General features: G+C 39.8%; 1 protein-coding gene across 2 annotated transcripts in view; it reads right to left on the reverse strand.

Annotated features, from left to right (window-relative positions):
* Positions 1-329: 329 nt before the first annotated feature.
* The window catches only part of GRM7 (glutamate metabotropic receptor 7), an 825787-nt gene continuing 798530 nt past the window's right edge, over positions 330-27586 (reverse strand). For both annotated transcript variants that reach the window (XM_033133274.1, XM_033133273.1), the window contains one exon: positions 330-1898. In XM_033133274.1, coding sequence (XP_032989165.1) covers positions 1849-1898 — 50 coding nt within the window. In that variant the 3' untranslated portion in view covers positions 330-1848. The remainder of the gene's footprint in view (positions 1899-27586) is intronic.

A 27586-nucleotide genomic window follows, 5' to 3' on the forward strand; every position in this document is an offset into this window, starting at 1 on the left:
TTTTGGGTGTCCAGCCCTGAGTGCTAAGGACAAAAGTCACCACTCTCTGCAAATAAGTTTTCTTTTGTGCTCCTGAAACCCAAGTTACTATGAGCTGATAAATGAGGGCAGTTCTTAATGTTGAGTTTAGAAACCCCAAGTCTTAATCTTGCCATCAACTATGGCTACCGTATTTGTTTTCAGATATAGACAAATGCTTTGCAATATTAGATTGGTGCAAAAGTGATTGCGGTTTAAAAGGTTAAAAATAATTGCAAAAACCGCAATTACTTTTGCACCAACCTAATAGTTATTCTTATTCACTTAAGTCCTTTAATGAAGTTGTGCAGAGATGTTTATCTTTTCACTAAATTGTCCTCAGAGTGCTGTTTATGGAAGCTTGTATGTCTTCTTTATTTTCTTTCTTCTAGCACTTTTGTTATTTTTGATAGATAACTTGCTGAGTAAATATCTGAAGCTTGTCAGGTTTCAGCTTCAATAATGTAAAAACAAAATGCATGGGCTTTGTGATAGCTCCTTTTTTATAAGAGAATTTAGACCTCTGGGTTTAGAGTATGCATTTCAGATATAGCTTTAGTTGTGAGCTAAGGCTTTTTCCTTTAACCATTTGAGTCCCCATTCTTCCCTAAGATTTTATGAAATCAACTCTACCTAAAAGGGGGTAGACAACTAAAATATTTATGGCAGAAAATAAAAAAGTTAACCAAAGTATTTTATTGATACATTCTTGGACAATATCACAGAATTGAAAGAGAATGGAAAGGGGGGATTTTTTTCAGCAAGGTTGTTTTTCCACTAAACTGGCACATAAGCAGCAAGATTAACGAAAGTACTTATTACAAACAGTAAAAAACATACATGCTTTTTTTTTTTAAAAGTCCTTATCACACTGGTCAGTCATGGGGGCATGAACAAAACCTCAAGACATGAAAAATCCATATTCTTTTTTTTCCAAATAGCTTAATCATTATTAAAATTATTGCAAAATATTCATATACCCTAATGAAAATAAAAGAGAACACAAATACGAATAGTGAACATAGTATTAACATGTACTGTAAAATACATTACTGGCATGCATCCCAAAGATCAAGACCTCTATTCAGTTCAGCCAATACCTTCCTTTCATGTGACTTATAAGTTACCAACGATAGATAGGTGGGGCCTAGTTTATCAGCACAGTTATTGGTCTTTAAGTATCCTTTTATGTCTTAAAAAAAAGGTAACATGATTTACCGTGATACTATAATTGTAATTATACAGTCATGTACATATGTGATTTAAGTTTTTGTTTTTTTGGTATTTTTTTAGTCTGCCGAGATCTTTTTTAAATTTTTCATTGTTTTAACAATGTCCCCAAGATTTCGTGTCTGAGAGAATAGGGCTCTATGAAAACATGGCATTCAAAAACAAACAATGAACCAAGGTACAACATCAGATGGTAAAGTGCAAAAGTCCTCACAAACTGTACAGAAAATTTCAAAACCTTGCAACCTGGAAGTACATACGTAGAAAGACAGGTCAGCCCCGAAACAGTCACTGTGGCTCTCCGTGCTTCATCCTAGAGAGCCTGGTGGGACTTGAGTCTCAACACTCCCTTTGGTCGGGAAGGTCCAAAATTGCAGCCAAGTTGGCAGTGCTGATGCCAGTGACTTATTAAGCCAAGATAAAGTAAGAATATTTCATAAAGCAGCTGTGTAGGACACTTGGATCCTCTAACATTGGTCTCCTGGCTGGGGATGCTCCTCCAGTGATGGGTAGCAGGCAGGACCGAAAGAGTCCTATGCCAGATTGGGTGACGAAATAACTGAGGTCTCCCTCCTCCGTGGTTCCATGGAATGGAACAGGTTAGATAACCAGGTTATTATAACTGACATACTTCTTTTTTGCAGCAGGGCCTGAAAGAAAAACGTGAAAGAGTCAGTTGTGGCAATGACCCTATTTGCAAAGGTAGAAGCAGAACTAGATCTGTGAAGACTTGGGTGGAAAGTCAAGATAGGACAATGCACCATTTGGAACATGCAAATCACTTTGGATTCCTATGACTGTTTGCTGAGGTTTTGGTCACTAAAACCTGCAATGTCCAGCAATTCTCAAATCATCTGGGCTCTTTATTCCGGTACGTCTCCAATCTCCCTCTTTAGGGTTTGTAACGTTAGTCAATTTATCAGTGGTTATCATGATTTCTAATTAGCCACCCCTAAGCTTAAAGGACGCACCCATGTTGCAGTATGTTTTGTGGTGTGATCTTCTCCCAGACTTTTTTTCATAGTAAATGACCTTTGCTGAGGAAAGGTCTGTCCTGCATCACTGGCATTTATTTAGGTTGACTGCAGATTAGGCCAACCAGAGTGCCTTCTCCAGTTCTGATTCACGCAGTCAAATTACTAGAGACTGACTTTTGTAGTCTTAGCATCAGTAAATTGTATATGGTAATTCGCAGGACTATTTCCATCAAGGTTTGAAGCTCCTTAAATCTTCCAGGTGTCTCAACACACACAGCCTGCATTTGTTTTCCTTAAATGTAGAATAAATTATTCTGTTTGGTACAGTGATTTCAGGACTAACCTTCACTCACTCATTCATTCAGTCGTTCATTTAGTAGATAAGTGTCAATTGCCCACCATCTGCCATGCCTAGACATGAGGACAGGCACTGATGAGTAGCTGATGAGGAAATCAGACCCTTTCCTGTCCTTATGCTGAAAACAAAAACACCGAGATCCCAAGGTATCGCTGTTTTATGTTCTAGCTCTAAATACCAAGTAATGTAATTGCTGTGATGTGACATGTTCTTTATTCATTAAATCTTAGTAGTTTTTCATCAGTTTCTGTTGGACGCCAAGTAAATGTCATGCAGCATTTATAGATGCTGTTTACTTACTGTTATATTCTACATAGTATTGTTCATTTCACACAAACAAGTAGCAAGAATTTTTCCAGAACTCATAAGTAAGGATTTAGGTATGAATTTAGAAGAACAGAGACGCCACAATAATGTACTGAGAGCGAGTTTGTATCTGAACTTTGAGTAACGCAGACAGTATGTTATGGATGCATATACGCACATGTACACTATACAGAAAGGTTGATCTTCTTTTCTGGATTAAAAAGTTGGATACTCCTTCCGGAAAATTCTGATTTGAAGGCTTATTTCTCTAATACATCATATTGCATTTATTAACCAAAGTTAGATGAAGAATAGAATTACATGATGTGTCCTCACTCAAACGCATGGCTTTAATAATCCCCAAGTCCTGGAAGAAAGTTTCCTTTGTTATCACAGCCTTAATTGTCTTCAGCAAATGCTTGGTTTGAGTGTAAGGAGGAAAACTTGCTAAAGATGTTTTATTTTCTTTTGACTCTGAAGCCTATTTACAGTGTCATAGCTAGAAGCACCCAGCTGACAGTTGCAAGAAATAGTCAGAGAGTACCTTGTCAAATGCCACCATATTAATTATCCTCAGGACAAAAGGGGGTAAATAAACAAACCTGAAAAGCTTACACTGACCCAAATATCTGAGACCTCCTCTATTGTGTGATGAATCAAGATTGTTTTCCACACAAGCATAACTGTCTCGTGGAAAAAAGCAAAACATATTTGAAATTCCTCAAACAGGTTCCTTTAAAACACCAATTACTCAGGAAAAGTCTTTGATAAAAGAATAAGTAACTTAGAAAATAAAATAATTGTCTTTTCACTGTAAAGCTGAGCATCAGCTTTCATAACACTATAATCAAGATGAGCTTATGTTTAAAAAAAAATTAGAAATGATGATAATGAAATTCACCCATGCTTGGCATGGACTATCTTCTTGTGTTTTCAAGTAGCCTTGGGGTGAGTGCTGTTTACGACTCTCCATTCAGAAAGGAGTGGTCCCGGTTCACATGCCCTGGTTCTGATTCAGCTCTATGGCTTCCTTGAGGTGTGGCTTACGTCAGTTCAATGACATTGAACTTGTCTCAGCCGCTATAAAATGGGTGGGATAATTGCCTCCCTGTGGGCTGTTAATGTCAAGAACATATTTAATATCCCAGTTTTGCATCTGGTAACATAAGGCATAAATGTTTGTTTTAAATTACAAACTTCTATACAAATGATTAGCCTCAGTGCATGCTTTCTTTGCACAATAGCTCAGGAACATTGCAGCAAAATGATAATGGAGCTGTACTTTACACATACTTTACAATTTATGTACTTTTCAGAGCAGTGTCCAAAGTATTACGATGTTTATATTTAAACCATTCTATCCCCATGAGTAAATAAAATAAGTGCCTGTGTTGTCCAGTAATTTCATTTATTTGAATAGCAATGTAGTTTATGGCCTAGGAAAGAAACGCGCTTAGCTCAAAATAGTTGTGGAGTAAAACATTTGCTAAGGAAATCTACTTTTTATTTTAAAATAGCTAGCATGTTTTTCTTATAAAGTTATAAGTTTTAAGGAGCAAGAGGAATATATGGCATGGCCCCTATTGAATTTTTAAAAGTTATTACATCCGTGGTTCTCAAAGCAAGGTATCTTGAATAGTTGATGTTTGCAATGAGGCAAGTGTATGGACACTAGCCTGTGAATTACTGATGTGTCTTTGCTACTTAAGAAGCACAGACATTCCAACTTACTCTTGGTGTTTGTCAGAATCAAACTCAATTTGACACTAACTTCAGTGAACTAGTTTTCTTTTTAATTATCTTTGAGCCTTTTGTCTCACAAAACTTACGTTTCTCAAAGTGTGGTCTGTGGAACACTTATAACCCAGATTACAGGAAGTGTAGAAAAAAAGAAAAAAGAGAAGAGTGAAGAGTCTCATGGATAGTATAAGAAACATTGAATTATGGGAAATGCTGAATAAGTAAAATTATCTAGGGCTCTTTTCCCTGCCCAACATTTAATTTCCTTATTTTTTTAAATAAGGAATTCTATAGTTCATTGACATTATACCATGCGTTTTCCTGAGCTCTTTTTTAAAAAATAAATGTGTGTATGTAGAAGTATGTATGTATAAGTTTGTGTATGAAGTGATTCAAAGAGCTACAAAAGGTAAAAACAATAATATATCACAGCCTCGAATATAACACAGATTGACATCTTTGCTTCCTGTGCCCCTTCCTCCGTCCGGAGGAAATAAAGCAGAGCAGAAGCCCTTCCCACTTCCCTATCCCCACTGTGGTCCTCCTCTCCTCCTCCCACCAGAGCTATTATTGTGATGTCGGTGTGCATCCTTCCCAAGGTGCTTTCATACTCCTACTGCCCTTAATCTCTAGATAGTATTACTTTGTGTATTTTTAAATTGTACAGACATGGTATAATTCCATGAATATCCGTTTGCAACCTGTTTTCCATATAACATGATGGTTTTAAGATTTATTTGTTTTGATTTGGTAATCATGGTTACTAAATTGTTTTCTTATAAAAACATAGCAAAATTCTGTGACTCTTTTTGTATTGATGGACCCTGCTTTCTAATTCTTCCCAATAACACGACGGTACCTGAAAAATAACATCATTTGTAATGTTAAATAACAAAGCTGTAGACCAGGTGAATTTATTTGCGACGTTTACCTGACAAAGGATTGATATCAAAAATATTTTAACTGATATAAATAAATAAAAGGCAATCTAATTTTTTAGTGGATTATAGATATAAAAGGGCAATTTGTAGGTGAGGAAAAACAAATCAATGAGAAATACTTAACCTTGTTGGTAAAAGAAATGCAAATTAAAATAACCGGATAGTACTTTATGCCCACACCATTACAAAGTAAGAATGTACCGATACCAAGTACTGATGAGGGTGTGAAGAAGGGGGAATATTTTGGTCACACTGGTAGGGATGAAAATTGGTACAATTACATGGGACCACGATTTGGAAATAATCTAGAAAAGCTGAAGATTGCACATCATTGATTCAGAAACTTTATTTTCAGATATATATCACATGCGCAGGACATTTCTAGATATATATCAAATGTGTAGGACATTTCCGAGTCTTTCATGTAATGATTTGCTTTTTGATTCTCTAAGGGAATTTTCCTGTAGTGACTGGGCAAAACATATGCGTGAAATGGGCCAGCTGTAAGGTGTTAGGGAACAGTATGAACCGCAGTGAGTTAGAAAACACCTACCCGACCTACAAAGCATCATCACTGTGGGATGTTACCTCAGTTTAGTCAGATAGCTCTTCTTTGCAGAAGAGCTGAACTTTTGTATTTTTATGTAAAATTACATTTTTCGCTTATTTGAAAATATTTCAAAATTTATTTTTCATTTATGGAGTACACATCACGAGTTGGGCTCTGTTCTTGGAATTACACATTCTGTTTTTAGCAGAAGATTCAAAATCAAATTAAAATATTTATCAAGTCAAAGGAAAGAGGCCAGAGAACCTCTAGGCTGTCAGTTTGTGACTCTGTGGTACTATTTGTACTGTTCCCCACGTTGATTTGATTATATAGCCCCCCCTTTTAATAGATCCCTTTGTATTGTATAAGAACATACTTTTGGAAATGCATTTGGTTAGTCCTTAAATCTTGATCCTGCCTATTACTGTAGTCATTGGTAAAGCTAACCAAACTTTGGAATACTGGTTTATTGGCTGCTGAGACTGGGTCCTAACTGATTTTTCTATGAAATTCTAAACAGTGTCTGCTCGGCCCTTTCCCTCTACTACAGTGTCCCTGTTGACCAAAATTCAGAGTTGAGTGGTTATACATATCTCAATTGGAGGGAGTCTTCATATTATGATTTACAGTTACTAAAACAAAAGGAAATACTTCTTTTAACAAGTCCTTCTGTGGTCAATGATCTGTGTCCTGCCTGTTGGTTTCATTGGTAAAGTGCTCTTAGCCCATCACTTAATGGCAGAGGAGGAGATGTCACCCTTAAGTGTCAATTTTCATTCAGGATTTCAAAAAGGCTAGTAAACTTCCTGTGATTTTTTTTTTGTGTGTGTGTGTGTGTTTTAAAGGTAACTCATTGTATAATGATTTCTACATCTTTTTTTTTTTTTTCAAATTGACTGTCATCTAAGAGTAGCACATTACTCAGCCAAAAAGATGAAAAAGAACAAGAATGAAGAACATGGTTACCGAAAAATGAGTCATTCACAATTATACAAGCTGAACTCCGAACTGAAAAATAATCGACTTTTCTACATTTCCTTGGCCCCACCCCCAACTCTCCCACCACAATCTACCAGGAGAATGATAGACTGTTTGTTCTTATGTTAGTTAGCTGGACATCTTGACACAAAGAACTTAGCAGGAATGAAAATTCAGTCAATCGGTTAAATAACTCAGGATTCCAAATCGCCATTGATTCTAATCCAGTTGCAAAAATCTCCAAAAATCTGAATTTCTGTCCATCTTTCCAGCCATTCATCTCACAAAATATTATTTAACACTTCAATTCAGTCATTCTAATGCATGCTAACTGTGCAAACCAGGTTTGGAAGTCTGTAAGCTATGTGCACACTTCTTATTAATTGTATATTCAGATTCCATGTAACATCTATAGAAGGCTGCCATGTGCCATCAGCAAGTGGTTGGCATTTCCTTGCTTTTGTCCTACTTAGCATGATAAGGATAAGGCATGAAGCCATGGGCCAGACTCACATTGAGAGGACACCCCAAAATAAACAGGCCCCCTTCAGCAGTGTTGAGTGAGGGAGGCAGGTCAATGGCTGAGGGGCCCCTGAAGCTGCTGGGACCAGTCTGCGTGCTTGCGGACCAATAGGAATCCATTCTGAGAGAACAAAAAAGCAACAACCAAGGGAGCCTGAGGGACCATGTGCCCAGTGCTTGCCCTGTTGTTGCCAGGGTCAGAGAAATGAGTCAGATATATCCCTGTTGTTTTGGAACTTGTGTTCTAGGAGGGGAAATGGTTACAGCACCTGTGATAAGTGCATACAGGTATTTTACAAGGGCTAATTAACTGTGTCTTGAATGGCAGTATACTACTGTGCTACGTCTGGAAAGGCTTCTCAGTGACATGGGCATTTGATCTGGGCAGTGAAGAATGGGAACGTAGGAAGGAGGCAGGGGAATGTAACAGTGTGCTGTGTTTCCATCCAGGTACAGGGGCAGGGGAGTCAGAGTGCTGGGACTCAGGCTGGCAGGGGCGGAGGGGCGAGGTAATTACGGCAGTGACTATGCCTGCTATCATACTCAATTCAAGAAGAGTAATACACAAGCCACAATTCCTGTGGTTGCTTAGCTTCTGAATGGAGGCCTGTGGGAAAGGCCTCGAATGGGAAGTTACGGCAGTGGTATAGCAAGTCCTCACGTGACGTAGGTGAGAGGTTCTTGGAAACTGACTTTCAGTGCAACAACATAGAACGAAATCAGTTTTACCATAGACTAACTGTTATAAACAAGAGTTAGGTTCCTATGGCATATTTCTGGTCACAAAATCATCACCAAACTGCAAAATAAAGTCCCAAAACACTTCTAATGTTAAACGTTGAAATAAATGTGAGCTATACATACGTTTAAGAAAGATGAATAAAAACAAGTTCATTCCAGTTCAGGATCACAGATGGCAGGAACCTCTCTGGGCAGTGGCAGCTCACCCTAGACAGGCAGCCTTTCCATTGCAGGGTGTACACACACACACAGACACACACACACCCGTACTCACTCTGGAACAATGTAGACACGCCAGTTCATCTCACATGCACAGCTTTGGGATGTGGGAAGAAACTGGAATCCCAGAGAAAAACCACGCGGACGTGGCAAGAAAATGCATACTCCACACAGACAGTGGCCTTGGATTGAAGCAATTTTTTCCCCCATCAACATTATAATGAAACAATATTGAACAAAACAATGTTATTCAAGGATTTGCTGTATTTGAGAGGCTAAGGGGGGAGCCCTCAATGGTTTTGAAGCAGAATCTTCACACTTGCTGTTCCCTTCCTCCATGCTGACTACCTTTTCTCATTACCTGGTTGCCTTCTGCTCCTGGCTGGGTTGTAGTTTCCCAAAGCCACTCGCTCCAGGAGGCTTTCCTGACCTCTCCAGACATGTTAGGTGTCCTTGCTCCACTCTGTCATGGCCTCTCTGCTTTTCTTTTGCTGTACATACTTAACCAGGGTGAAGCACTTATTTCTCATGTGTGTCTCCAATGTCAAGATGGAAGAGGCCAACGTTCCCCTAATGCTTAGGAAGTGTATATTTATTCAGTGTCTTACTATAGAGTGGCTTCTGCTCTGTCAAGTCATTACCAGCTCTCAGAGGATCTTCAGAGAAACATAGAATACAAAATAATACTTTGCCATTTTTCCCTCAGTTTCCCTGTGGGTGCTATTGTATACAAAGATAGCCATTTCTATCACTCCTCAGATTTCATTTGTAACTTTTAAACCACTACATTCTTTTTTCCCCTTTTCACATCCAAGGGGGGCCAAAACTGCCTGGCTGAAACTGACAAATCAATTTTCAATTCTGCCATGAAAACAGTCAAGGAAACTTCTAGTGTTTCTTTAAAAAAAAATCTTAATTTGTACTTTAAAATGTAAAGCATCAAGCAGAGGTTTACAGGGTTCTTAGAAGATGTGTGTGAAGCAAGTAGACGAAGTCTGTTTTGAAACATCTTTAAGCTTAGCCACATTAAACTCTGGGTGATTGAGGCCGTATTTGTTTTCCCTGGAAAAAAAGAATGCATTGAATTACAGCATCAAAGATTTCTGCTTTTTCTTGTTATGCACTTTGCCTGGGCATTGGAGAGATTTTATGTATTTTGCAATTTCAATATATTATAGATGTGAGCGTTCCAGAGCATATTATGGACGCAGAGCAATGATGCATCCAAGATTGAAGACGTGCATCAAAGTCTGCCCTAAGGATGATGTTACAAATAGGCAATCATGATAAAATAATAGTGGAGTAGTGCTTAGTGTTCCTGGATGAAAAGCTCTGGTTAAAATCCAGGCCTTGCTACTATTTTTGGCTAGGAGATTCACAGTCCATTCATTCACATCTTGATTCATTTATTCAACTAGTACTGAGAGCTTCACAGTGTGCTAGTAGCTTGGTTAAAAGCTAGTGGTACAAAGGTAAAGAAAAAAATACTCTCTATCCTTGCCCAGTTCAGTGCAGTTCAATACATTTATTGAGTACCTACTATATGTCAGACAGGATGATAGGTGGGGGGGTAGAGTCATGTTATAATGCAAAACAGTATAGTCCCCCTTTTATGGGGTTTACGTTCTTCTTGGTGGAGACAGATCATTAACAAAAAAGTAAATGGGTCCAATTCTTGTTATCCATTGTTATATTCTATAAAGTTGCCACAAACGCGGAATTAGTGAACACTGAACAATTGCTCCTAAGGGAAATATAGGGTTAGGTTCCTGTGAGACTCTGGTCACAACATTTTCATCAATCAATCAAGACAAAACCTTGTCTATGTGTGTTTCTGTTTAAAGACAGCATAGTTAATATATATTATTGATTCATTACTGTCGAACTCACAGCAACAGCAGTATAAACAGAAAAATAACCCACACAAAGCACAAATGTGGGAAACACAGGAATTAAATAGACGGCAAAAAGCACACTGGTTTCCATAAGAAAGCTAAAACAGGAAGGCAGGGTGGCATCTTGTTTGCCCTCAGCTTGGAATGTGTGTGTGTTTCTCTGATCTGTGCATCTCCCCGTTTTACACATGAGTGTAAAAACACCAGTATTCGTTTTAGAGTTACAATTCAATTTTAGCAGATAGGTGAGTTTGCGGATATAGAATAAGGAGGATCAGCTATATGATGATGTCATCAGGTCATCCCAAACACCACTGGGTGGGGGTCACTGTCCTAGCTAGAATTGTAGTCAGCTTCAGAGGGTGGCATTTGAGTAGAGACTTGTAGGAGGTGAGAGAGAAGCTATGCAAATATTTGACCATAGACTGAAGTCCAGTCTCTGAGGCTGGATCTGAAAGGCTGGGACAGTAGGAACAAAGAGTGAGCAGAAGCAGTAGTAAGCATGAAGAATTCCAACAATGGCAGGAGGTGGCATCAGAAACTTGTGCACGGAGGAAGAGGTAAAAAATACTGCCTGATGAACTTTGGCAAAGTTTCAAAGAGGAGGGAGTGTTGAACTGTGTCTTGAGCAGTAAATTATAGACATTGGCCAGGCTGGCCTAAGTGATAGGGGTATAAGCATTGAAGAACATTCCAGACTGAGGACACGACACTGGAAAAGCCATATTTTGCGAAAAAGCTTAGGATTTGGAGAGAACAGCCAATACTATGAAGAGTTCGGCAAAACACAAGGTTTATGCAGAGAAGAAAGAATGCTGTCAGAAGAGATTGCTAGGGAGATTAACTTCAGATTGCCAAGGGTATTTTATGCTATATATACGTTTCTGTATATTGGGATTAATTGTGAGAAGTTCACCAATATTTGAAAAGAGAGGATGCTCTAACAGTAGCCCAGAGGATGGATTGGAAATGAGGTAGAGGTAGAGGATAGTGATTTCAGAAAAGCAGATTAGCTAGGAGTTGATGGAATGATTAGGACTGTGTTTGTCGTGAGTAGAATTCCAAGGTAGTGCCACAGTGGGGTTCTAGAGGAGGAAGCATCTCATAGTGCCACTATTTCTCCAACACCATGTTCTCTTGGGGATGAGAATGTGGGCAAGAACCATTTGGGCCATTGTCATGTGGGAGCACCCTTGAGGCCAGAGCTAGGTTGTTTGTTTAATTTGACAGAGGGTATGCGTGTGACATGACTGTCAATTTCTGTTAAGTCCAGTTCAGTTGACTCCTGTTGTGACTGCAGATATAGAGGACCCTGTGGGCTCAAAGGAGAGGAATCCAGAGAGGCCTCCTGGCCAGGCAAAGAAAAGAGATGAAGGAAACCTGAACTTTCCTTCCTTTATTGAAATTCAACTCAGCTTAACCTAGTAGGCAAAAGACAGGGCCTGAGAGCTGAAGCTCTGTCCAGGAATAAATATAGCTATAATTTCCTAAGGCCTGCGTATTTTGGGATTCTGGCTTTGGAAGATAGAAGGATTGGAACCTACTACAGATAATAGAAGTCAACCAATGCTCCATCAATGTAAAGCAAATGTTTACTAATTGTTAAAAAACGGTTGCTGGGGAAACAAAGGGACTAAGACATTTCCCTCTCCTCAAAGAGCATTCAATCCAATAGAGCATATTCCCCTTGGCTAAATTGTACATTGAGTGTAAAGCTTGAGAGTGCAACAGTCACGTCTCATACATAGGTTTCCACTGTGTGAAACAGACCAGTTCACACTTAGACTTGAACCTAATGTGTCAGTCTCAACATCAGAACTTTGTAATGATGGAAAGTCCCTTTCATCCTCTTATTCAGTTTGCGAATTAGTGTCTTCGTTTATTTAATAATAGCAAATTTTTATAACAACAATTAAAATTAAACATGTGAATTCGAGGTGTTCAATTTTTTGTTTTCTAAAATAAATAACAAACTTTTTAAAAATAAAGTAGTAAATCCTATGAATTAGTACTAGGAAAACAATACGTATTTGGAAAAACATGCGTATGTATTAAGAATATTAAACAGAAATAAAAAGGACCGAGCTATATGCTTTAAGGTGTTCATGAAGATGTAAAGTATTATTTACAATTTTAAAGGACCTAAGTATCTAATTCTTGAGGGTGATTAAATAAATTTGAATGCAATCATTTGATGGGGCATTTTAAATCTATCAAATGTAATGGTTATTAAGACGATGTAATAACATGGAAATTGCTATTGCTGTAGCACTAATAATATATAGCACAAAGAATAGGTTACAAAATTGTAAGTACTCTATAATTAAAACTATGCACTGAAAAGTCTGAAAAATGCCTCAAATTATTAAAAGCTGTAAGAAATCTGGTGGGCTTTTAAAAAAATGTCAGTGTCACAAAGGACCAAAAAAAAGTGGGACTATTTCAGATTAAAAGAGACTAAAGAGACAAAAAACATTAAATGCAATAATGGATTGACGGGACCATGGATTTATACAAGAAAAACAGCTATATTGGGGAAATAGGGAAACTCTGAATTTTTATTTTGTAGCAAGTGATAATATTGCATCAATATTAAGTTCACTGGGTGTGAAATGATATTGAGGTTTTGTAGGACAGAGTCATCATTCTTAGGAGGTGCATGCTGAAGTCTTTTAGGATATTAGTGTCATGATGTCCACAACTTGCTTTGAAACATTTCATGGGGAAAATATCCATATATACATCAAGAGAGAAAGTGAATGTGGCAAAATGTTAGTAAGTGGACATTATATGTGAGTGGACATTCTTCATTTTAATGTATTTGGAGGTTTAAAATGTTTCAAAATAAAAAAGTTAGGAGAAATGATTTATAAAGCTCTATCGGGGTGGTGGAATTATAGTCATTTTACTCTTTTAAAACTACTTTTTCTATAATGTCACTATTTTTACATTGAAAGGAAAGTAAACACTTTTGAACAAGTTTTTGACAAGATATAAGGAGATGCCAGTAACCATCTCTGAAGCATTTTGGTCTGAGTGCTCCTGAGAAACAGTAACTCTCTTAGACAATCTATTTGCCCCTTCCTCCATTTTCTTGTTATCCAAACTGAATAAGAATACTTATATGCTAGGACCCATTATTAATTCTAAGATGGCTATTTCTTCTGGGGTTTTCACTGAAAAAAGGCCCTAAGAATTTTGTCTAGTCCTTCATTTTCTCCCCTCACTGGGTATATCTACATCATATAGTAAATGGCCTCCTAAAATGTTTCCTAAAGCATTCAAATGCTGAATGTACCACTGGAAGCCCACGAGAGATATTTTTTTCTAATATTTGAGTAAAAATAGCTCTAAAAATTAAGTACATCTATTCATCTTTTTAATGAGTTTGGCTTTTAAAATACGCAAATCATCATGTCAGGCCTCAGAGGGAAAAAATGTTGGGTGGGTTGGTTATATCTGTTAAGAATGGGAAGTGGATTGTGCCTGCCAGATAATTGTCTGACTTCGTCTAAGTCATCCTTCTCTCACACACTTGACATCATCTGCTGAGCGGCCTGCTTACTCCATGGGTGCTATCACTGACACAGTAGTCTGTAGAAGTAATAATATAAATACTGTGTCCTGGGTTAGAAGGATAATCAGTGCCTGCCACCGTTCCTGGGCCTTCTAATTCAAGGGGTGTGTGTGTGTGTGTGTGTGTGTGTGTGTGTGTGTGTGTGTGTGTGAGATAGGAATTGATTTATTCAACAGAACACTGCTAAGGACTGATAAAATGCAGACCGGTGTGAAGAAGCAGGGAAAGAATTGAGTGTCAGGCTCCAAAGGTCATACAGAGGGAATTTTCCATAAAACCCATGCCACTAGAATATACCGGAAAGGAAGAAAGGGTGTGGAGGCAGAGATACCCTATGACTATAGGTCACCTGTGTTCTGGAGTGTTCTTCCTTCAGATATTTCCACAGGTGGAAATATCTTCTCCTTCTTGAGGTTTCAGTTTAAATGTCACCTTTTGGAGAGGGCTGTCTTGGTTCCATCTATAAATAACACTCACCAATTCCCAATTTCCCAACATCATGGCATATTTTTATTTTTCTTCACCGTCCACTATCACTCTCTGAAGTGTTTTAATTTATTTATATTTCAATTTATTTACTTGTTTCCCCTCTAGAATGTAAAGTCTACACATCCTGTCTTAGTCACTATTGTGTCCACAGGACTTATGACAATGTGTAATACTAACATAAATAAATAAATTAACATAATGGGTGAAAGATGATAGGTCCTTGTTTGGGGATTTGTTGGAGCTAATGGCGAGGCGCTAACTCACTTCTCTGTGTGGTATTCCTTAAAACTTGTACCTTTGAGTTTGGCTTCTGCCAGGAGTTTTTCTCCTTTCTGAAATTGTAGACGCAAAGTGGTGAGAAACCTGCGAGGTCGGCTTTAGTCTGTTTTCTAGGGTCTGAAAGTCCTCTGATCTTCATAGTTATTGGGCAAGTCATTCCCAGTTGGGCATAGTTGTTGGGCATAGTTATTCCTAGTCAGAGAAAACGGAAGAGTTTGTTTATCACACAGAATGATCAGGAGTAACCACAGCTATTAGCTGAGGGAAGAGAGACTTTGTATTCAGATAACGGATGGAACAGACCCCTAACCCTTCTATGCCTGAGTAGAGACAGTGGCTTCTCTCGCAGGAAATGGAGGAGAGCACCGGAAATTGGTTAGGGCTGGGATAGAATATTAGCACGCTTGATTCTACAGCTCTGGGCTCCCGTGGCCAATCAGAGCAACACAGCCTGTGCTCAACCACATTAGGCCCATAATGCTGCCCTAATTTCCATCTTCGGTGTTCTCTGTAGACATGCTTCCTTTTTCTTCTTTTCTCATACACATCACCAGTCCGTTACTTTAAAGTGAGCTGAAAATATAGTAGGATATTGTGGACTGATATTGGAATTCAATGCCTATTATCAGGCTCAAGGAGTTGAAGACTATTTATCAATTCATAGGAACATGTATCAAGCGCCTAATTTTAAATTGATGGTTTACAGGCTTTCCTTAAATGCACTGTGTTTGCTTTGATGATGTCTAATGGACCTGTCCACACGGATCTTTCCTCTGTACTCAGGGTCAGAGCATTTGGTGGAACTTGAGGGATTCTTAACAGGAGACTGGCATTCCCCTCACTAGCATTCAGGGGTCTTGGAGAAGCGAACCCTTAGCTGCTTTAAGGCACTGGGTCTGGAGACACTGGATGGAGGAGGCAGAATGGTTGCCTTCTGCAAAGAGGGATGAAGAGACTGACGATCTGAGCCCACAGACTAGATGTCAAATGATATTAGAGAATTCCTGTGAACTTAGATATGATAATGGTATGATAGTGACTGTGAGACAGTGTCTGCACTTTGTGATAAGCTAACCTATTTTGGAGTAAAGCATCGTGATGTCTGTAGTTAACTTTAAAATGGCTCAAGACAAAAATACACTTGTAGTTGAGGAAATATGGCAACATGTTAACAGTTGTTAGATCTTGGCAGTGGATTGTGCTACTACTCTTCCACTTCTCTGAATGTTTGAAAAGGTTCATGATAAAAATCTGAGACCCCCTCATCGCCAAAGCAAAATGTATGCTTCATAACTTTGCTGGGAGGTAGCCCTACTTTTGTCTCATAATATCTGTTACCAAGAAGCAATAGCCTCAAGCCAGTCTTGTGTCTTTGAGAAGAGATGAAGATGAGAGGAGATATTAGGCTACCACTTCCCTTAAGGACGTTTAAGGAGTTGTCAGAGCACCTAGTGCATTTTATCCATTCATTGAAAAAGAATCTGTCAAATCACTGTGGACATGTTTCCACATCCATCCAGCTGCACTGCAATCATTAGCCACCGTTTCATCTCTGCAAAAGTCTGATATTGAAATCTTGGCTTTGAGAGCTTCTGTTAGTCAACTGGAGCCAAAAGGGGAAGCAGGGATTTGGCAGTTTCTATTATAGCAAAAACGACCGTTTCTTACTGTATGGACAGACTTGTACACATAATCAATGGCTGCTGCTACTACAAACAATCCATGCCATCTTTGTGCTGTATTGGAGCGGGCAATCATTGATTCCGGGAGCTCTCATTGTCGCACTGTTATGTTATTTGTAAAATCAATTGTGGGAGTTTGTAAATATGCATGTATTTATATATTTCTTTATCCATTTTCATTGAATAAGTTAGACATCTACTGATGAGTATCCTACAGATGTCAGTTAGTTTCGCTGAAATGAGTTATCCTCTATTCACTGCTCAGATTTGCAGTTAAGAATTGAGCTGTGTCTGCAGTGATAAAGCCACGAAAAGATGGGGGCAGCTTCCAAGTTGATTTTCTCAAAAAGATCGCAACCAAAGCTATCCGTGCATGTCTATGATGTATGAATGTATATGCACGTTGGGTCCATCTTACCCAGGGTGGTTATCAAACAGACTTAGCAGTGATCACTCAAAATTCCATGTTTTCCAGGAAGCTTTTATGTACCCAACAGCCCAAACACCCTGCTATATCCCAAAAAATAGTCTGACTTATGCAATTTGACAAAAAAAAGGTGTGAAGTGAATCCTTATAGAATTTGTCAACATTGCTGAGAAATTGGGGCACTAAAAAATTTGGTAATACTTGTTTCCTAGAAGTTAAGAAATATATGCATCCTGGATGAGGCATCCAAGAGTACAAATTCTTGTGCTCTGAATGTAGTAGCATTTGTTGAACATTTAAAATATGCTAAAAACTCTGCTAAACACTTTATAGTCACAAACCTTTTAAAACCTTCCAGAAACCCCTATGAGGCAGGCACCAATATTATCCCTACTTCACAAAAAAACATATGAGGCTTAGAGAGAGTATGGAACACATCTAATATTATATTACATGTTCCACCTTTTCCATACTGTGGTTTTTGATAAAGCAAGAGAGGGCAAAGAGAGATGGGACTGACTTCAGGGGCCACAGATATTTCTCATTCAACAAACATTTTTCTAGTGTCGGGCAGGGCTGGCCAGTGAGTCCTAAGAAATCAAGACAAAATCTCTGTTGCTCACTCCTTTTTATCTTTAGCAACTCTCACCCCTTGATTTCTTCCCTGGAATTCCACACCCAGTTCCCATGAACGGTCAGCTTGTTGTAGGAAGCAGCACATCCTGTGAAATGCTTAGGAAGTCTTGGCATTTGGGTACTTAGATTCCAGGAGGCCGAGAAGCGCTCCTAGAGGCAGTGATACATCCTGACAGCGAAACCTGTCAGGTGGTATCCCATCGTTCAGCACCACCTTCCTTCTCCCCAAGGGAGCCAGTGCAGAGCAGATACTTGGACAGGCTTGGAGGGGAGGTCTGAAATAGATCATGTGATCACAGGCCACCCTTTCAATTCAGAGAAAAGGCTGTGGCAAAAACAAACAAGCAAACAAACAAACAAAACCAACCAACCAAACAACAACAAAAAACAACGCTGCAGATTGCCCAGCCTTTGCTATTCCCGAAAGAAGAGAAAGGTATCAGTGAAGTCACTGATGTGGGAGGTGATGTGAAGTTGCGGCTAAGGGAAGGCCTCTCATGCTGGCCTGTGGGATTTAAATTCCAGCTTTTGCTCAGCAAGCTGTGACCTTGTGAGAGATTGCAGGGCCTCGGTCCCCTTGCCTCTACGTTGTTTACAAAATCAGGGTGGTGCTGCTGATGACGTTGGGGAATCAACTGTGATGCTGTGTCTGTAAACACACAGTGCTGGACCCAGAGGGAGACATTGTCACCAGCCGTCAGCACCACCAGCACGACCCCCGTCACCGTCTCCTCTGCCTGACCATGGTAATGGCCATCACGGAAGGTTAGTCTTCTATACAAGACGGTGGGATACAGAAGGATGGTCATATTGAAACGCTGCCGGTGGTCCTTTTGATAGGATGAATTCCTCTCGTAGGATGTCATTTAAACATGATATTCATGTGAGACTTGGAATTGTCAGTTTTGGAGTTATGCATCAGAAAATTTTCACTCTGAACTCAAAATCTTTAATGCAATCCTTTAGGCCCCTGGGGAGGAGATTTCCAAGGCGATGTATAAGGAGACTATATTTTTACAGAGAAATCCTAGCACAGTTAGAAGATAGATTTCTATATCATTTCAGAAAGTAAGAGTGGATCTCTAGATGACAAGGTTTGGCTGAAGAAATATTTAAATTCCTGGGAAATTTCCATTGTTTTTGGTGACAGCAACAGAGAAAATTCTTAAGTTAAGTGTGTCCTGAAAATCTGGGTTATTGTGTTGCAAAGGAGAGTAGCACTCTTTTTTTCCTGACAAGTGTTTCTAAACAGTTACTGTTCCCTGGATGTATCACCTCAAACTGTCATAACATTCACACCATTCCTGTCACCACAACTACCTGTCTTTCAGGGAGCAAAGGGTAAAACAATAGTGAGCCAATTACTATTTGCCGGATTCCTAACATGAGGCATCTTCCATTCCAGGTTCTAGGGCTGTGATGGGTGCACAGACATATAAGGCATTATCCCAGCCATCCAAGAACTTCTAACTTGGTAGAAAAGCTAAAGTACTTGACAACATGCCAAGGTTGCACTTCAGTGGAATCATCACCAAAGATTCTGCTGCTCTAATGGCAGTCCAACGTGATGAGTCCATCCTACGTGACTTTCTTCCCAGGGAGTTGTTTCCCGGAACAGATGTCGGTGCAACCTGTCAACCACCTCCCAACCAGGGAATCAAGACTATTGGCTTGGCTGATGGTCCCGGCTCAAGTATCTCCCCCACCTCACCCCCCGACCCCCACCACCCCGAGGAGGCCTGGTCTTCTGCTTGGGTGGCTTCTGGCTGTTTTCATATCCATTTCCATTTCCAACCTCACTCTTGGTATGCCATTCATGAGAAGTCTCAGTTTCCAGTTCCCTGGTGACTAAATGAGTCGTTTTCTCTCTTTTTTGCCTGTTTCCATTAATTCCATGTTCTGAGGTCTGCACTCTTCTGAAGGCTTGGGATAATTCTCCTCATTTTAGTGTCTCCATCTGAGGCTGGTCTTTTGTTACTTCCTCCCTCTTATGATAATTGGTCAGTTAGTTATTGAAGTTCTTTTGTTTATTGTGAGAAAAATGTACAGACAAGGGAGTATGAGATGAAGTTGGCAAGTGTCGTGGGCCCTTAGAAATTAGAAAGTGAGGAAAGTACTTGTAAAGGCTGATCAAAGCAATTTTCCTTAATAATAGTAATGTTTAACATTTATGGAGTTTTTCCTATACTCAGATATGGCATCAAGCATTATAGACAAATCACCTCATCCACCTCCTGAGAAGATGCTTTCATTCTCCTTATTTTGCAGATGGGAAAAGAGAGACACAGAGAGGTTAAGTATAACTCCCAAGACCACACAGCTGATAGAGCCAGGCTGTGAGACCCCATGTCTGAACTGTTGTGAACCTCTTCTTTTAATGGCTCTTGCTCATTAACTTCATCTTAAAAAATGAAAATCTTATAAAGCAGGAGAGTGGAGAAAACAAGTGAGCCAGGCTTGACAACACATGAGGTCCTTTCTGCTGTCATGCTGTGGTGTTTCTCTGATGCCACATGAGTGAGAAATAATAAACTGTAGTAATGGGTTTTGACATTGAGAGAGCAGAGTCCATTGTAAGCATCCTGGTTACAATTTGGTTACGAACAGATGTCTAGAAACAAGAGTATATCAGCCTTCAGTGGACAGGACTTTCATTTATCTGAGGCCCTTGTATTTGAATCTAGGTTTCTATTTAGCTTGCTGTAGTTTTGACATTTAAACAATATATCCATTGCTTCTCTAAAGTCCAATTAAGATAGGTGATGGATGGAAACACTCAAATATGAAAATGCTTTGGCTGAATGGCTGGACTTGTTTTGATCTCTGAGGGAGAAAAAAAGGCACCGGGCATTCTGTAACTGCCTGTAGACTTTTCCAAACGATCTGATTTCACCTTTCCAAAACTGCAGTCAGCCAGAGGATTGTGCTTTGCGTCTGTCTACTGGCAAAGAAGTTAGTCTGATTTTAATTTCTTTTTTTTTTTTTTTTTTTTTAAGATCCAAGTTTTGGAAGTATTTTCTGTCCTTTTTTTTTTTTTTAATGATTTCAAAATTAAAACCCAAATTGTCCTATTTATAATTCATCCATTTTTAGATGGGGAAGAAGAAACGGGTCCCTAGTCACCATTTTGAAAAGAGGGATGGAAAAGAACAATTAATTTTCAGGAAATTAATACAATCCCAGAAAGTAGCACCGATGGTGAGAAAAATGAACCTTCCCTATTTTTTTCTTTTTCTCAGAACTCCCAACTGAGCAAAAAAAAAAAAAAAAAAGAAAAAAAAGAAAAAAAAGATGAAATAATGCTCAGCACGCTTCACCAAGTAAACAGACTGGAGTGATATATTTTTTGAAAATAAGAATTTCATCTGTAAGGAATGAAACAAAGAGTGGATATCAGGTAACCCCAAGTCAACCAGAAAATTCAATAAACCTCAGGCACTTGATTTCCCTTGCTCACTACTTAATCAGAGTATTGCTGGAATGAGTTCGAATGAATCCACTTATTTTTCAACTGGCTTTTTTGATGTCCTGTAAATACAGCCCAAATGTCATTTTCTGTAACAGAGCCAACCATAAAAATATAATCAATCAGCAACATCATTCAACCCATGGGATTGGGATGTCCAAATGAACTACATTATGTATTCAAGTTGGACTGGGACCATTTATTTCATTCCATTTCCATGTCCTCTGTGGCACTATGTGAACAAACTCAGGCAATTACTGCTCTGCCCATATTTCCTTTTTTGTAAAAGCCTGCAGATGCTTTCTACTCCTTAATATATGCCCCAGGCTTTGAGATATTGACATGTAAAGTACTAAACATTGGTATCACTTTTGCTGGAAATGGTATTGGATAATGGTCAATTTATAGACTCCATATTCTGAAAGTATTATTTTCCCTGTAGGCGGAATGAAGGGAAATGAGGGCAATAAATGTATCCCAGACTTTGGGTAGTTATGGAATGAGAGTGGGGAATTGAGCAGGCATTTTACATTGGATCAGAAGGAGACAGCTTGTGTGCCAGTAGTGGGATACAACTGGACATGGATATGTCCATCCCGTGTGTCTCTGAACTAGTAAATCATCTTCCACAGAATGTTAGACTGCTCTCTATTGGTGAAGGTGCCAGAACTCTGAACTAAACCTTAGGTTTTCTCAGATACTCCTGCAACCAGAATACACGATGGGTTCCTTGGAAGGGGAGGGCCTGGTGGGGCAAGAAGGAGGGTTCTAGTCAGGAATCAGAGGGGCAGGCATGACACTGCGGAGGGGACTTACGGGAGGGCTTCTGAGTTCCTGCAATCTCCTTGGAGGAGGAGGTGGAAGTGAGCAAAGGAGGAGAGTAGGCATACACCCACACGCACACACACACACAGTGTAGTGCGAGGTGAAGAGGAAGAGGAGACAGACACATAATTTTTAAAAAAAAATAAGGAAAAAAGGCTGAATTTTCAACCTTTAAGTTATATCTTCTCTCTGTATATGCAGAATGTGTGTGAGTGAAGTATTAATAAATAAAACTGGAGCCAGACTGTGGGAGTCTGAATTCTTGTTTTGCCACTCACTGTGTGACCTTGGGCAGGGTGGTTAACCATTCTGTGTGTCAGTTTACTTAACTTTTGAAGAACAATAATAATAATAGAACTTACTCATCAAGTGGTTCTGAAGATTATATAAGTGGAGTACTTAGTAAGCACTGGTGCATAGTAAACATTTAATATGCATTTGCTATTATTATTATGTTGGTCCCTGATAAGCATTCAGTAGTTGCCTCTGTCTCATTCATTGCTCTCTCTTTGTCAGATACACATTTAGAGACATGGTAAAGAAATAAATCACCTTAATTACAAGAGAAGCACTACGCACTTAATAGGAATTCTGTGATGAAAATTCTTTGCAAACTTATTTTGGAGCCATAATTGATTCCAGAGTTTCGGTTTGCTTACTAAGGGACTGTATCTTTTTGTTCTGGGCTGCTCTCTTCTCTTGTATTGGCATGTGTGTTATTTCAACCTTTGGCATGTGTGTTGTTTCACACCACAAGTTAAGCCATGATGTAGTGTTGGGTGTTCTGCGTTGGGTGTCTGCAGAACACCTCTTCTTAAGCACTTCCCCCACAGAAGGAGGTGCTCTGAGGGTCATGTTTTGTTAGAGCTACTTTGATTTTATTCGTATTCAACAGGAAACATTTCTGGAGTGGTTAGTTGTTGGGCTTCACCTCTGTGAGTATTCCTAGGCTCCTCTCCACCCCATCTCAATGCCACCCCCCTCTCAAGGGAGATCAGTACCATTTGGGGGCATTGCATAAACCCACAGACCTGAGAGATTGTGTTAGAAAGATCATCCAGCTCTGGGAGTGTTGGCAGTTGTGACTTTCCTCCTTCCAAGAGCTCAGAGATGAGAGCTCAGAACCATGGTCCTCCTTTGGTTTCTCTTACTCTTCCTCCATGTGGTCCAGAGAAACTGACCAGGGGCTGCTGTCCAAGGTGGACAATGGAGCCAGTTCTACCAAGAAGTCCCTCACCCCCTTGGGCTTCCCCCTCGTGTCGCTTTGACAAAAGCAATCTTTATGTGCCTTCACCTCAGTTTTAACCTATGGGTTGGTGATAAAGACCCAGCTAAGAGTGAATAGTCACGTTTCTCTGCTGTTTTGGTAAGCTATACAAATATATGTTTTGTAGGGACCTCGCAGGGGGTCTAGATGATCATTATGTTGCCTCCATCTTTCTCACTAGCTACCACCCTATTTTAATTCAGAGATAAAGTAAATACTCTCTATTCTAAAAGATTTTATGCTCTGCCAGTGATCTTTAATCATTTTTATTTAATAATGGTCAACTGAGTCAATATCCCTACAGAGAAAATAGTATTTTCTTACTATAGTCCCTTAAAGTGAATGCACACAATATCCTCTTGGAGTATAAGTAATATTGACATTGAATCTATGGTGTGTGAGGCTCTGAGAAGCTTCAGATGCCTTCTTGGAAATGGGTATTGACTGGGTTTAATGTGCTAGAATCACTCAACAGATATAGCTGCTAACTATTTCAGTAAATTATATAATGGCTCTGCATGAGACTCTTACACTTAAGTGTTTACTGCCACGCAGAGCATTTGGGTCATAAGTAACACTTACAGCTGAAGCGATTTATTTATACTCAGGGTTGCTCAGACATTCCTTAAAAGATTTTAGAGGAAGGGTATACGATAATTTGCTAATTCCATTAGGTAGAGGTTTGTATAACCACCCCCTTCCAAAATGCACTGTTGTTGTTGTTTTTTTAGCTTACAAGGAAAATTTTTGAGGAAACAATCTGCTTATAAACGTGTTTTAAATTTGCTAACTTTTCCCCCAAAAAAACATTGTATAAATCAGGAACAAAAATACCAAGTGGAAACTGCAGGATTGACCAAAAAACAAAACAAACTAACAAACAAACAAACAAACAAAAAACAAAAGGCAGAGTCATTGCTTAAAGACACAGTAATGGGTGGATACTATGAGTTATGCTCAATGAGAAAGCGATGCCTCATTTGGCTATTGGGTTTAAATACTGAATGTATGTGTTCTACAGATATAGTACTTAAGAAAATCAGGATACCACAGTTGGGGGGAAGCTATTTGACATCCATTCACTTTAAACCAGTTTTGATTATAACAATTTACTTTCTTCATGGAATGGAGCAAGGGACTAGCCATGTTAGAAAGCTGACTATCTTTACTTTTCAGGTGATTGTGTTTGTAGGAATGTTTGTTTAAAGTTCTCACAGTGACAGTAAAAGTAGCTTGATCATTAGAAAAAGTGTCCAGTCTCGATAGATTGGATGTGAAGCACTCTGACCCATGAATAACCAGCTCAAACTGTAGCTGGATGCAAACTTCCCTGTTGGGCTATTCAGTGAGAAGCCCTAGAAAACCCACAGAAGCAGAAGGTAAGAGAGATGTTCCCTTTCTCTCTGAAATCAAAAGACCTGTTTGTGATCCTGGGAGAGCATTGAATGCCATGTTTTTGGCAAGTAGAAGCCTAGGTTCAGCCACTGCTTTGGCTGGGAAAGAGAAGCCACCAGCTGGGTGGCTGTTTCTTTGCCATTGGCCTGGGAACAAGATTGATTTAGCATTTCCACCTGCAAATTTTCATAGGTGGGAACAAAGCCACGCTCCAGGTCAGAGCCTCAACACCAGCGCCCTACAATGGATGATGTTAGCTATTGTGTGTGTGTGTGTGTGTGTGTGTGTGTTATGATGTTGTCGCTTTGGACTTAGGAGTAAATGGACTTCGTTCTAGGCTTTCAGCATCCAACCAGTTCTTCAGTAGAGGAGATTCTGCACTGAGGGAGTTACGTGTTGGCGGCGCTTGACTGAGTCTGCATGAGGCAGACTGGGAGAGCAGATGGGTGCCGAAGAGCACCTTTCAAACTCTGATGTGTCTGTGAATCACCTGGAGATCTTGTTAGACCCTAGATTCTGACTCAGTTAATGGGGGATGGGGCCTGAATGTAAGCATTTCTAACAAGTCCCAGGTGCTGCTGCTGCTACTGCTACTGGCCCGCAGACCACACGTTGAATACAGAAAGGCGCCAGGGACCTTTCAAGAAATGGACATGACTGTCAAGTTCTATTTATCATTCCTGGCCTTGATGGCACACACAATTAAAAGGAGAACTGGCACTTTTCACGAGACCCTTCAAGTCATAAAGAGTTGAGATGGTTGAAACAGACCCTGGTTGGATGTTGTTTTTTGGTTTGAGGTACTGAAACGTCGCCTCAATTTTCCTTATTTGTTACATATGTTTAAAGAGCGCTTGTGCAAACATTTTTCTCCCCAAGTCTAATTGGTTTACTAAGGCATTCAGAATAACCAAGCTTTCTGGATGGTACAGATCGCTAGAGTTTTTTGTTTTGCATTCCAACTTCATTCACTCGATAACCTTGGCAATCCATGCTCATTGAAATGGGATTCAGAAACACTTGTCTTCCAATTCTGCATCACAGGAATGACAGCAGAAGCTCCCTCTGCTAAATTCCAGAACAAAAGAGATGTTGGGGATGGTTTTTAGAAACGTCCTTCTTTTTGTCCAGATCAGGTTCTTTATCAAGTATGCACCTCTGCTCCCCAGGAACCAGGCAGTGGGTGGGGGTGGCTCCAGGCAAACTCAAACCACTGCCAAGGAAACAGCATTCATGACCTGCGCTACCCACGCCACCCAGGGACCAACTCTTGAATTAGAAGGCACAGGAACGGTGCCTTCTAATTAATAATTGTTATGCCCTTAACATGAGTCATTCTGAGAACTTTACCTGACAGTAATGCCTAGACTAGTCTATGAGCCAAGTATTATTTTCCCTATTTTACACGTGAGAAAACTGTAGTTTAGATCAGGTACCATGTTCAAGGCCACACAAGAAATCAGAAGTAGAGCTAGGGGGACGGTCAGTTAGCTCAGTTGGTTGGAGCACGGTGCTCTTCACAGCAAGGTTGCTGGTTTGATCCCCACGTGGGTCACTGTGAGCTGCGCCCTCCACAACTAGATTGAAACAACTGCTTGAATTGGAGCTGATGGGTCCTGGAAAAAACACACTTAAAAAAAAAGCTGGAATTCACACTTGTATCTCTTACTGTTAGTAATCACATGGGGTTCGACAGGGGACGTGATATGAGTTGAATTGTTCCCTCCTCAGAAATGATAGATTGAAGTCCTAACTCCTGATTCTTGTGAATGTGACCTTATTGGAAATAGGGTATGTGGGAGGCAAGGACAAACAAGCAGGGTGAGAGTGGGAGGGAGATGCACAGGAAGTGGGGTAGAGAGAGACCGTGTTGTCCTAACAAACTAGGCCCTTACGCTGAGTTAATCTCAGGGGGTCACAAATTCAGGGTTCCAGCACAATGTATCCAATGAGTGGTATCAAGTCTAAACACTCCATAAGTACTATTTCATACATTCCACATATATACACACACTATGAGAAAGGTATCTTTCATTATTTTCCTCTAATAGATATGAAAATTGAGGCCTGGAGAGGTTAACGTGCCCAAAGCCACCCACATAGTAAAGGATGGAGCCCAGAATCCATCCATCTGATGCTCCTGTCTCCTGTCCCCTAGGGTGGTGGGTGGGAAGGCTCATGTCACTTGGGGAAAGAGGGGAGCTTCTCCTGGAGGTCTTGTATGTCTGAGGCACAGAAGTTGCAGGTACAGCACAGTCTCCTGGAACTTGATCATATATCAGCATGACAGAAGTGCTCATTTTAAGAATGTCACTAACCATCAAAGGTGTGAAATATTCTCATGCACCTGTTCAGTTTATAGTAGCTATGTAGCTCAAGTAGGTGCAGAAAGAGCAGGAAGGATGGGGGCTGTTTTTATTCTTGCTCTTTTAACATGTGAAAAATGTTAGAAAGACTTGTCAGTTTATGCTTTTCACAGACATAGTCATTTAGATGGTGTGAATCTTTGAAAAGATTTCATAGTCATTAGGGCGATGATGAGCCCGATATGTAACACCCAGGTGAGGCATGAAGAGTATCCAGGAAGGGAGCTGTGGCCCAGTGTCAATGGTCTCTTCGCTGATTCAGCACAATGTTTCCTGAAACTCTTCTTTGTCTTTGAGAAATCTTATTCTGAATGGAGAGTCAGAGGTGGTTCAGGTCACATCACACTCTTGGTGATACTCTTAGACCAGGGGTGTCCAAACTGCAGCCTGCATGATCCATTGTTAATTGGCCCGCAGCAAATTCCAAAAATATATTTAGTTTACTTAAATAAACCAGGTGAGGCAATACGTACTTCACCTGGAGTGAGTGGCCCGGCTGTTTGTGTGTTTTACCGCATATGGCCCTTGGTAAAAACGTTGAAAAAAGTTTGGACAGCCCTGTCTTAGACCTACTGCCACATGCTTTGCTCCCACCTACAGTTCTGACCTCATTCCCTTAAACTCTCCTGATCACTCAGTACACTAGCCTTCTTGCCATTCTGGTGCATGCCAAATTTGTACCCACCTCAGGACCTTTGCACT

This window comes from Rhinolophus ferrumequinum, chromosome 17 (genome assembly GCF_004115265.2).
Source record: "Rhinolophus ferrumequinum isolate MPI-CBG mRhiFer1 chromosome 17, mRhiFer1_v1.p, whole genome shotgun sequence".
NCBI lineage: Eukaryota > Metazoa > Chordata > Mammalia > Chiroptera > Rhinolophidae > Rhinolophus > Rhinolophus ferrumequinum.